Below are 13,414 nucleotides of genomic sequence, written 5' to 3' on the forward strand. Positions count from 1 at the left end.
TTTCAAGCCATCCAGTTTCTATGTGCTAGAGCTTGCCCAAGGGGAGCTTGTAAATTATTGTTCATATTGTTTAACTTGAAAAAAAGTTGGAAAACAAACTAGCATGTTAGAGCATGTGGTCCATGAATATATATATATATATATATATATATATATAGATCTTGATAACGCATGATAATATCCTTGATGTGTAGGCATTGATTCCAATTTAATGCAAAAAATTGACCAAGCAATAGCGACAGGAGAAGAGATGGTAACCTGAAGAGGCAAGGATGGAAAACGTTATCGTTATTGTCTGTGGCTGATGCGAGCAAAATTCTCCAGCAGTCCTCCTCTCACGTTAATCATGCAGATTAATTAAAATTAAAGGATAGATCTACACCGAATTGGAAAACGCATGCAGGATAACTTTGAGATGCCTGCTTTGTTTTTATTCCCACATTTATCATTCATGGCTGCCTGTAATGTTAGATATTAAACTCGGCTTTACTCGTAGTAGGAGGAGGAGGAGGTTGATCCAAGAAATTCAAGATCCAAAAACTAATTCAAATCAAATTTTAAATTAAATAGAAAAAGATATTAATTTTATGAAACTTTATTAATCTAGTCTGGTTTTTAGTATCTAGTCAAAATTTTATTGAGTCAATTCTAATATTTTAAAAAAAATAAAATAACATCGTTTTAATAAAAATAATTAATCTAAATTAACCTAGAGATCCAAAAATCCATCCTTTTCTACTGAATAATCTTCTAATCAAGTCTCATAACATTCGTTAAAATCCAAGAATACAATGTAAACAAAATAATAAATTCTTGTGAATGTATTAAAAGTTATGATCTTAAATAATCCATTTTAAATCCAAGAACATGTTATGACCTTCAAATCAAAATCTAATCAAGATTTTTAGTATAGGATATATCCGGTCTCATACAGTCAGCATACAATCAGCTATAATAATTTAATGTATACTGGATTCATCATGTTTCACGCAAAGTAAGAAAAATAAGACACCATCCCTTCTAGAATATGCACTATATATATATATATATATATATATATATATATTATGGGTGCCATGTCCTATTCGTTGACTAATATAAAGAACTCATATTGAATATTTTATTAAAATAATAATGTTTTGTTTTTGATTAAATATTAATAAAAACTTAACAGTATCAATAGTAAATATCTTATTTGATTTAATTCAATTCTTGATTTTCTTTAAATTAACAACTAGTCATTTTTTTTCTTCATTTCTCTGACTTTATAGGGAGGAAAAAAAAAGATGAGGGTAATATGGATAAATTTTATATTAAAGGGCATTGTTCTCCGAATAATTAAAAGTATGGTAAGAAAAGCAAGAGATAAATTTTGAATGATCAGCTGAGAATTAAAATAATAGCATGATTTGACTGATGCGACGTTTGCAACCCTTAAATTGACCCACATGAATCATGCAATTCAGCACAGGCCGGATTTGTTTTATCTCTGATTAAAAGTACGGTAAGAAAATCAAGAGATAAATTTTGAATGATATTTTTTTTAATTAATGTAATGTATTTTAACTAATTTTATAAATTTTAAAATTAATAATTATATAAACTTTCAATATAATGGGTAATTATAAAATTTAAACAAAAGATTCCAGAGATAAAAACCCTAGTTAATGTTATTACCATTGGATTTGAATTTTGAATCATCAACTTAGAATTAGAATAAAAGCATGATTTGACTGATGCGACGTTTGCAACCCTTAAATTAACCCACATGAATCATGCAATTCAGCCCAGGCTGGATTTATTTTATCTCTAATTAAAACACTCCTTCCATGCAGATATGGTTGCCAACAACATCATTTTATTACTATTATTATTGTCGTGGTTATGTGTCACACCACCATCTATGAGTAGCATTTGATGTCTAATTAAATAGTTTTTCTTTATATATATATATATATGAAGTTGAGTGTTTTATTTTCATTATTTTTTTAAAAAATTTATTTATTGTACATAGATTCATAGATTATTTTTTATATTTTATTTAAAATCTTCATAATTCACAGGTAGAAGCAGCAAAATCATCATCATTTATTTTTTTTATTTTTTTTTATCTTGAGGTAAAAAAATCCCAAATTGCCAAACCTTAGTTTAAAATCCTTAATTAATCAAGAGATCCAAACTCTTCACTAGACTCTCCAACATATACTTGATTGCTAAAATTAATAGGGATTTTCTCAATTATTCTCTTGAAGTTTGCACAATGAGATTTAACCCCTCAAGCAGTCCTTCCATAAGAACATTTTCGGAAAGCTAAATATAAATTTTTTATGGGTTGGGCCTCGTACTTAGATCTTTCTTTCACAGGCCTCTATTTTAACCCATTATCTAGCCTCTGGCCTAGATGGGAAACGGGCTTCGGCCCATATTCTATTTTGAGCTTTCCTACCTGGTCCGACCCAAAATTAACTGATGTTTTGAGTTGTGCTGAGTGATTGGGCTGGTTTGTGGCCCATAGACCCATTAATCGGATCAGCGCCATCTCGACGCTGACATAACTCCTCAGCAACTCGACCCTTATTCTTTCACATTCAACGAGATGTAGATGGCGTCTAAAATTGTTTTTAAAAGCATGTTCGACATGAGAAAAATATATATAAAAAAATTTATTTATTTTATAATTTTGATGTGTTAATATTAAAAATAAAAAAATATATTAATATATTTTAAAACTGAAAATTATTTTAAAAGGCATTTTATATAATAATAACACAGGTAATGTGCACCCTCACTAGCTCTATGTCCGTCGACCATAATTTCTGTCAAAAATGGGTCTAATATTATATATCAAGGGGACAAAACATAGGCTCCATCAAGGGCACAAGCTATTTCTTGGAGATTGACAGATGCCAGACAAAAAATTGAATATAAAATGGGTAAAAATTAGATTTTTTTTTTTTTTACTATTATCATGTTTTGCGTGCACGCTAAGCAGAACTACTCGAGAAGCTATTTCATTCGATCTTGTCATCTGAAAATTCCTGTGTACCAAAACTATTATTATGAAATAAGGATATTTCAAAACTATTGAATATCCATTAAGTTTGTGTATGATAAATATTTTCTTATACATATCATATATCTTCAGAGTTTACGAAATTAGTAAATAGTAATATTTTCATGCGCCTATAAATATTTTATCAACAGTATCAATATATCTTTAATGTTTGTTTAAAAGCCCATAATTAAAAGGATTAAAAACAAGATAATAATTTAATGTATTTAAGCTTCGCAGGATACGATGTTCAAGTATCATGGACCTAGCATTACTTTCAGATTCAATATCTCTGAGTTCAGCTACACGTTAAGCTCAAATATATATAAGTGGTGAGATGCTAAACCCAACTTTCTTGAATTCAGCTCATATAGATCTAATAAGATGCGAGACTCAATACCATTGAGTTCAGCTATGTGCTGAGCTCAAGTACATATGAGTCTGGCTAGGTATCAAACACGATATCATTGAGTTCAACAAAACGTTGAGCTCAAAGACATATGGATTTGACAATGTGTTAGGCCCAAACATCTTTTGGTTCAATTGCGTGATGAACCCAATTACATCTAGGTCTAGCATGGTGCTAAACACACATTTCCTTGAGTTCAGTTACGCGTCGAGTCTAAGTATATTTGGACCTAACAAAATGCCAAGACCCAATTGTCTTGAGTTCAACTACGTGTTGAACTCAAGTGCATGTGGGACTGATTAAGTGCAACACCTAACATCACTGGGTTCAACTATACGTTGAGTTCAAGTACATATGATTCTCAGAATGTGCTAGACATTAACGTTATTGGGTTCAACTATGCGCTGATCATAAGTATATGTGGATATGGCAAGACACCAGACCCAAACATCCTTAGGTTCAACCACGCGTTGAGTCCAAGTGTATATGGGTCTAGCAAAGTGTCAGACTCAACTATTTTAGGTTTCTATGCGCTGAGCCCAAGTGGATATGAGTCTGGCAAGACGCCAAGACTAAACTGCATTGGGTTCAACTACGTGTTGAGCCTAAATGCATGTGAGTCTGACAAGACGTCAAACCCAACTCCCTTGGGTTCAATTACCGTTGAACCCAATTGCATATAGGTTTGGCAAGACGCCAGGGCCAAATTACCTTGGGTTCAGCTATACGTTGAGCTCAAATGTATATGAGTTTAGCTAGGTGCTAGACTTATCACCCCTGGATTTAAAGTCATTCCAAATGCAAATACATATAGAGATAATAATCTTTTTAGACCTTTGTTCGTTCATTCTCGTGGGTTTTTAACATGAAATGTTAAAAGTCAAGAATAATAATTTTTCTACACCCCTAGGTGCATAGAAGTCACCAAATAACCTAGTGTATTTCTATCAATATTAATTTTCTGCAAGGGATATCTATCATTCATTAATGTTGTGTAAATGATATTTATCCCTTATTAATGTTATCAAGAGAAAATGATGTTTTAACCCCTCCATTCAAGAAATATGACAAAGTTTAGAGGCTATATATACCATCTAAGCTACCTCAGTAAAGGATTCACACATTTTCTATTTTTTTATTCATACTCTTATTTTATAGAGCATTTATCATACATTACTAAGAACAAACACTCTTATTTTAAAAAATTAAAATCTCATTCTCTCATTTATTACAATTCTTTATACAAAGTCACTAATTTCATAATGAGAGAGTCCTCAAATCCCACAAAAAGAACTATTTTGCAGGTGTTGAGTCTTCTATCACCAATCACTAGTGTCTTGAACTCTGAAGAAGAAAATATTAACATAAACGTGTGATAATTCTTTATCAGCACTGAAAAAAATCCCTATTCCTAATCATATTAGATATATTCTTAATAGCTTACACATACTTTGTTATAAAGATAATATTATCTACTCCATGACAAGATTTGAGATAAGTGTATGCTCCTCATAACAATTAGCGTGGGAGTATTTCATCGTTAATGATTACTGTAGTACTGATATAACTACAAAATAAGTTATTTTGAAAGGTTGATGTATTTCGATACTTAAATCAATTAAAAATATAAAAAAACAATATTATAGAGGTTTTATTATCCGTGTAGAAAAGTTTTATTGAATTAAAGATAAAGAAGAAGATTGAAGAAAATAAAGATCGAGATCTATGTAAAAAAGTTTTAGTGGATTAAGAAGGTTTAGACCATCTAAAAATGAAAAACATGATTTTGTTATTTGCAAATACTTTGTAATATGTTATGTAGTTGTTTTATTTGAAATTTTGTCATTTAAATATATAAAAAATAATGGAATAAATATGTTAAAATTTTATATGTATCCTAAACTCTTAGAAATTGTTGTTAAAAACGTATTAATTGATTTAATTTATCATAATGTTTTAGGATAACTCTAAATACTTCCAACATGTCGATATATCCCTTTGAAAATTACTTTGATAAAAATATTGAGAAACTTAGCATAACCTAATTTTTTATTGAAAAAAATGAATATTCATTTGGAGCTAAAATTCATTTTTTTTTCTTCTAATAAATCAAATGGGATTTGAGTTTCTCACATAAGTGTAATTTCACCAATTTCAATGAAAAGCCTAACAAAACGATACATTAGAGAATGATCCACAATCTAGGGACAAATTAGAAGTGAATAAATTTATAGGACCAAATTGGAGACATGGTCTAAATTTAAGGACAAATTGAACTAATTCTCTTAATACATGTCCACATTGTTATATATATCCAAATTCACAATACATAGTTCTCTTCTCTATAATTATTAAATATAACTTTAGGCAAGATTTAGTTGAGTGCTTGGATCATCAAGCTACTAGTCATCCCACAGAAACTTTCCCTTTTCCAAGTCTAGCAAAAGCATGAAACTAGAAAAACAAAAGAAAAGAAAGAAAGACTGGTAGTTAGTCCTCACCTTTTTTTTTTCTTTTAACAGCGTTAGTCTTAGTTCCTTAAGAACACCTTTGCCAGTGACGTGTAATATCTTGATTGGATTACCGCTAAACAGGAAGAAACAAAGCAACCAGCAGTTTGACATTTAACTGTGCTAGAAAGAAAGGAAAAAAGAGAGGGAGAAAGAAGAGAGAAAAGAGCAGCTGAGCTGAGTGGATCGATGCTGATCTGCTGTATTTATTTACTAATTTAAGAATTCAACATCAACCCATTTCAAAACAAGTCCAGGTAATTTCTGGGCTCGATTTCTATTCTCATAAAGCTTTCAACTTTCACTGACCACTTCAGTTTTTATGGAGTTTCAAAGGTTTTTTTTTTGTTTTTTTTCTGTTCTGGTTCAATAGATATATAAGAAGATTTGATTCAATCATGGAATTAATTTATCTTTTTTAAGGTCCTTCATGTTTGACAAAGTAACAATACGGTGCTGAATTTGACCAAAAGATCATCATGGTAAAGTAATTTTGGGTTTTGTCTTAGTACTTGTTTGGTTTGCATTAATTTCTTTTAAAGCAGTAGCTATGTATTTTTGGTGCTTCAGAATTTCTTAGTTGGAGCTTTTAAACCACCATGTAGTGTTTCTATCATTTTTGCTGATGGAAGAACACGCAAACAGGTACCTTGTTAATCTGGTAACATTGCTCAAGTCTTCTGCTTTTTCTGTATTATTATTGTTGTCCAACATTTACGTTTTCGTTAATTGTTACTGTAGTATAATGTGAGGAATTCTGTTGTTATTCGTGTAGAGATGGAGGCTAAAGCCTTGTGTTTACTAAATTTGATTTCTAGGATTTTTGATGTCTGGATTAGGATATGAATGTAAGAACATAAAAGAAGGGCCTTGTGGGCCACTTTATTTCTAGGTGACCCATGAATCCAACCACCATTGCAAGAATGCTGAATAGTAGGAAATATGAGGCAAATATTTTTTGGGCAATAAGTCTGAAAGTAATTTTATTTTTCCCTGTTTATCATTTCAGTCATGTTGGTTATATTTTTTTCCCCAAAATTGAAGTAACTTCGTATGAAAATCCATTACATCAATGGCTACTAACATATTGAGTTCAATGAAAGGGTTGATATTCTAAACATCATATGTGGTCAGACATCAGTTAAGCAATTGGGCGACAACATTGGGTGGTGTTCTTTATGAGATAGAACATGGAGTTTGGTTCAGTGAACTAATGAGTTTTTCCTAGATATGTTTGCATGTAGTGAAATATTGGATTTTGTTGAGAGGCTGTCTAAAAATCATTTTAGTCAAGCATATAACTATTGCTTCTATGTGTTTCAATAGGTTCCATTAAAGAAGGAAAATGGCCAAACGGTCATGGTTCCTCTCTTCCAAAGTCAAGAAAACATTGTTGGGGAGGTAATTACTGAATTTTTGGTTTTTTCTTAATCTTACAAGTTACATATTTGGTGATATTGTCATTGAGACTGAAATTGAATTTTATTATTGCTATATTCATATTCAGGTTGTCATAGAACCAGTTCAAGGGAAGAAGGTTGAACACAATGGTGTTAAAATCGAGCTGCTTGGTCAAATAGGTGTGTTGAATTCGCTTCCATTTCTGATATTTAGATCTTGTATTTTATATCTGGAAGATCACGTTCATATTGTTATTATTATTATCTATTCAATTATGTGGAAAATTCTAACATAAACGAGATAAGTAAAGATAAGATCTGGAAGCAGGCAATGCTGGAAATCTACATGCTGAATTATTTGGGAGTTGTAATGCTTGTGTCTAATTTAGGATTTGAAAGCATTATCAATGCCCTTAAAAGTTAGAAGAGAAGTGAAAAGAAAGCAGTGTTGAGAGCTTCTTCTTCCTGCATAAGTTGTCCAAGCCTATAACTGATCTCTATAGCTTGTCATTGGTCTCACTATTTATGCTAACAGAGTCTCTTTGTGTTCTACTTGAGATTTTGGGTTAAATGCTGTCTCCACCAAAGGTTGGGTGACTCAAGGGAAGAATGGTGGCTATCTCTTATTGTCAAACACAAAATAGTAATATTTAAGAAAGATTGTTTATATTTTTTTCTGTGAAGAATTTTGATTTGGAGAAGAATATAAAATGATATATAAGAAAAGACTTAAGAAGACAAAAATAGCAGATAAAAAGGTAGAATGCATCCGTTATGTATGATTAAAAAAATGACATAATTAATAATTTGATATAACTCTTTTCCCTTTCTTGTTTTCTTTGTAACTGATTGTTTCCCTTTGGGGTAGTTATAGGGTGAATATTTCTTTGATTCAAGCTAACATTAAATTGTAGGACTACATTTATTGGCTTATCACATGAGGAAATCACATTTCAGAGCATGACATATTTCTTCCCCTCTTTGCAGAATTGTATTTTGATCGAGGCAACTATTATGATTTTACATCTCTTGGTGAGTGCACCTAAACTTTTAATTCTTGTAGAATTGGTCACTTAATGAAGGGCTATATATGGTATAACATGTTTAGCCATCGATTTTTTTTTTAGTTTATATGTGTATAATAGTTTCATTATTTTTCAAATACATGGTAAGTTAAAATTTTTGTCGTACCTTCTATTAGTTTTGTGGTTGGTGTTGTTAATCAATTAGTGAAGGTAGTTTTTTTTATCCATGATGAACTCTTATCCTGTCATGTGCAGTGCGTGAACTTGATGTACCTGGAGAATTATATGAAAGAAAGACATATCCCTTTGAATTTTCAACTGTGGAAATGCCGTATGAGTCCTACAATGGAGTGAATGTGAGGCTTAGGTAGGGTATCCTTTTGAATTGCACTGGTTTAATTATGTAATTGATAGTAATTTGTAAGCATGCTTGGGGGTGTTTCCCAACACTGCAATCAAACCCTAATTTTCATCGGAAGACCAATGATCAAACTTGCACCCAGCAATACTCTTGCCTATGGTTGTCAGGCTAGATATGTAAACCCCTTGTTTCTTCATCTGTTTCCTATTTCTTTCATGCTTTTTCACCTTCACTGTTTATAGATTCTTATGATTTGCAAAGGTTACCTGATCCTCTCTCCCTCTCTCTTCTTGTTATAAATTCAATGTGAAAGAATTCTCATAGTTTGGCATTTGCTACTAAATGATTTTTAGTAGTTCTATAAAGTGGGGACAATTGCTGATTCTCCAGGCATTAACACACACACGGACACGTGTAAGAAAACCAGATTTTGGCTGATTGGTTATGCATATAAACATTGTTTAGAAAGATCAATCTTGCCTGTTTTAATACTGGAGCTAGAGCATTTACCTGTAGGTTTTTTAGCAGAATTTATTTATTTAAAGAGAGCTGGATGTTATGCGGGCAACAAACTATAATATATTAGTAGAAATTTTTTGAGATCGTGAGAGGCATATGGCCATTTTGATTTTTGTGCTCCCTGTGAGTTCAAAGTGATTTTCACCATTTCATTCTTTGTACTTTTAGATTAGACTGCAAACAGTATTAGAAATTATAATGGCTTTTGTTGTATAATTTTGAAATTTGAAACTAAAATAAGTTATATTTTTTAAAAAGCATAAAATCCAACGCAAGCTTTATTGTTGTTTACAGGTATATATTGAAAGTGACAATCAGTCGAAATTATGTCAGCAACATTGTCGAGAGCCAGGATTTTGTGGTAATAATGAATAATTGCTCTGTTGTTGTTACGGTTGTCATATTAACAAGTGATGCAACAAACAATATATATATATATATATATATATATATGCTTTTGTGTTATTTCTTGATTTAAGAATATGGTTTGCATTACATGTGACATTAATGTGTTCGAATAGCAACTTGTAGGATTTTCTGTCTTATACACCTCTTTCATATTTCTTGAGCACTTTCATGTGCCTCAAGTTGGAAGAAGTTAATCAGTTAGACCATTCGTCATTATTGTGCAGTCTGTAGGGGAAAAAAAGGGGGGGGGGGGGGTTGCAAACGTATCTACTGGAAATAATAGGTGAGCTGTTTCACAAAGTTGACATCTTTACTGTGTAGCTGTCATTGTTTTATAGAGGAATGTGTTGGAGGGGATGTTGAATTCTGGGGCTGTCTGATATAGTTGTAAAGCATATGGAGAATAGGGTGTGAATTTGTTCGATAATGGTAACATGAAGGATCATTTAAACAGTGAAAGGAATTTACTGGTTTCCTGATTGTGGAGAATGGTAGCTAGAGACATTGTAGCAGAAGTGGTTGCTGCTAAGGACCAGGATTGATAAATTAACTAGTATTCCGGAATCTTCACTGACAGAATGAGAAGGGCCAGTGCTTGCTATTGGTCTCGCAGAAGTGGATGCTGTGAGAGTGTTTGAGAAACTCCCATACAAATGGATAGAGCAATTATGTAGATATTGTCGTTCTCCTATTAAAGAAAAAACTAAGTGCAGTCAGACAACGTCCAACTAATAAAGAAGCAATTAATAAGGTTGGCTAGTCAAATAATTGCTCAATGCATAGGTAGTTTTGCATATTCATGTTAAAATTATACACAGGATATCATCTATTTATGTTTCAAAATCAGTCTTGCAAATTGGTATTCTGATAATTCATTTTTCTTTTTGATGTAAGGTTCTTGAAAGGCAAGTCTTTGTTCTAATGCTTTTTATTTTTTATTTGTTTGATTGTCTTGTCAATATAAATAGTCTTGAGAGGGTCACATAACAGCTTGTTTTGTTTTGTTTTAACTTTAATACTCTTGTTCAGGTTCACAACTACACTCCGCTTCCATCAATCAATAACAGCATCAAGGTCAGGATTGAAATAATTCCTCTTCTGCATGTCTATTATTTTGTGGACATCCACATGTCAAAACAATAACTCTTTGCAATTGTTTGATTGCTCTTTATGTGGACAGTTTACTTGTAATAATTCTATCTGGGAAAGCACATTTTTTCACATTAAACTTCCTTCAAATGTTTGTTTATCTTGTCAATACAACTCATCTCTTCTTCTGCTTTATTAGGCCTTGAGAATTATGAATCATAGCCTTAATTCATCCTTTTTTTTTTCCCTAATTGTTGTTTGAGGACATCCTTTGTCTCATCACATGTTTGACTCGAAAATTACTCAGCTAGATGCCTGACATATTGGGTTGAGATGTTTGTGAAGGCAAGTCATGACATATATGAATTATTCTTACAAAACATGGCTGTTGATCATGAATTAGCACTCAAGCTCATTCTAAAAATTGATCCTGATCCCTGTGTGCTATTCTTGGTGGTACTTTTAGATGGAAGTTGGAATTGAGGACTGTCTTCATATTGAATTTGAATACAGTAAAAGCAAGTAAGTCTAAATGAAGCTTATAGTGAATAAAATGACACGTGATGAGTTAAGTTGGAAGGGAGCTTTATGTCGTCTTATTGAGTTCAAATGAATCAGGTACCACTTGAAGGATGTCATCGTTGGCAAAATATACTTTCTTCTGGTGAGAATTAAGATTAAGAATATGGAGCTTGAGATCAGGCGCCGTGAGTCGACGGGATCAGGGCCTAATACATATGTTGAGACAGAGACCCTTGCAAAATTTGAATTGATGGATGGTGCTCCTGTCAGAGGTACATCATAGTATTTTAGTTTTTTTTTTTTTTATCACCAATAATATGCATGATTGCATTTAACAAATCACTCCCAGAAAATCTGAGTGACGCATCTGAATTTCAACTTTCCTATAGACCATTAAAATCATGCCTGTCATGCTTGAATTTTAACTTGATCTTGATATGGCTTAACTTTTACCTCACATTTAGTTATCTGTTATAAGTTACCAGTGTTGCGAGATTTTTAAAATGTTCTGGCAGCAGAGTAGGACCACTGTAGATGCCTTTGAGGCTTATTTGTTTATTTAAGGTTGTCAAACACTCCTTTACCATGTGGCAAACTTTTTTTTGCCTATGAAGTAAGGACACTTGTAGAAACACTAGGAAATAAAGATGCCAGAATGGAAAATTTTGAAAAGTAGGAACTAGACACAGAAAACAAATCGTATTTTAATGACAAACAAAATTAAAGGAATTGCACCTCATTATTGGAAGTTTAGCTAAACTGTAAAGTATGGTTACCTTGTGCATGAAATACACATGCAAGCTTTATTTTACAACTTCAGAATTATGTGATTGCATGTCATCCATATGCAGACCGCTTCTATAATACCTTTATTTTATGATTTATGCACCAAGTCTTGATGAGAAAATGTGAAAATTTGATGATGTGTTGCATCTATTCATCTCTGTTTGTGTGCTGAATACTGGTCTCTATTCATATTTCAGAGGATTATAACACTGATGCAATTACTGATGCCCTAACAGGTGAATCGATTCCAGTAAGACTGTTCCTGAGTCCATACGAGTTGACACCCACATATCGCAACATTAATAACAAATTCAGTGTGAAGTACTACTTGAATCTTGTTCTAGTTGATGAAGAAGATCGACGGTATTTTAAGCAGCAAGAAATCACAGTTTATCGGCTTCTTCCAACTCCCTGAATGAGTGTCCATCTTAGAGGAGCTCAGAAATTTTATCATGACAGAAAGGAAAATAGGAGCAGTATCTTAGCAAGTAGTTTGCTTTTTTGAAGGACCAAGGATTCAGATTTGTCATGGAGAGAGATTTCCCTGTTTTCATGTTGATGATGCCCTTCTTGATTTTGACCAGTGAAACACATCTGATGGCAAAAACCTTTCCATGTTTGAGATACTTGGAACTGCAATATTTCCATTGTTCTAATTTGGTTGCTTTTCAAGGCTACCCTTGACAGTGTGTAATGCAACTTGTATTTTATTCTGTAAATTGACATTTTTTTTTCACCCTCATAGAATGTGCTGTGAAATTTTTCTTTCTAGGTTTAGCTTGCTTCATGTTTCCCTTTACATGGAAGTTATCCTATGCTCTGAATTTGAAAAAAAATCGGTTTTTTTTATTTGGCCTTTCTTTAGTCAGGTTTCTTTATATCCGTGCAACCGTGATTGTAATAACTATCTATTTGACTTGTCATTTGAATTGAAGTCAAATAATTTTTTATAAAAGTATTGTATATTATGATTTTTTTGATGTGTTTTTATAGATTAAAAAAAAATCTATTTCACTTGTGATAAAAAAAATTCTAAGTGCAAATAAAAATAATTATACATATATATAATTAAATAAATCAAGAAATATATGTATTAATAAATAAAAAGAAGTTATTAATAATAACTAAAAATAAAACTGAAAAAATTAAAAGACATGTATATTAAAATATTTAATTTTACAAAATGAGATATTTATCCAGTTATATTTGTTGAATTTGTTTATTAAAATATTTTTTTTATTCTATCAAGTGATAATAAAAATAGACATACATTAAATTGATTGAATAAAATAAAAAAAAAAAATATTATGTAAGTCTGAATATATTAGAAGTA

The 13,414-nt window shown here is 31.7% G+C and overlaps 1 protein-coding gene across 1 annotated transcript; it reads left to right on the forward strand.

Annotated features, from left to right (window-relative positions):
• Positions 1-5,816: 5,816 nt before the first annotated feature.
• On the forward strand, positions 5,817-12,852 carry LOC133673711 (vacuolar protein sorting-associated protein 26A-like). Its single transcript, XM_062094585.1, has 12 exons — positions 5,817-6,228; positions 6,395-6,453; positions 6,542-6,616; positions 7,298-7,372; positions 7,479-7,551; positions 8,359-8,403; positions 8,652-8,763; positions 9,571-9,637; positions 10,714-10,758; positions 11,240-11,295; positions 11,392-11,567; positions 12,318-12,852. The coding sequence occupies exons 2-12, from the start codon at positions 6,451-6,453 to the stop codon at positions 12,494-12,496; spliced, it is 906 nt and encodes a 301-aa protein (XP_061950569.1). The 5' UTR covers positions 5,817-6,228; positions 6,395-6,450; the 3' UTR covers positions 12,497-12,852.
• The last annotated feature ends 562 nt before the right edge of the window (positions 12,853-13,414 follow it).

This window comes from Populus nigra, chromosome 1, assembly GCF_951802175.1.
Source record: "Populus nigra chromosome 1, ddPopNigr1.1, whole genome shotgun sequence".
Taxonomy (NCBI): Eukaryota; Viridiplantae; Streptophyta; class Magnoliopsida; order Malpighiales; family Salicaceae; genus Populus; species Populus nigra.

Excerpts from the sequence above, each read along its gene's own strand:
- LOC133673711 (XM_062094585.1), top strand. Across the intron at positions 7,552-8,358 it reads CGAGCTGCTTGGTCAAATAG|AATTGTATTTTGATCGAGGC; the intron begins GTGTGTTGAATT and ends CCCTCTTTGCAG. Across the intron at positions 9,638-10,713 it reads TCGAGAGCCAGGATTTTGTG|GTTCACAACTACACTCCGCT; the intron begins GTAATAATGAAT and ends ACTCTTGTTCAG.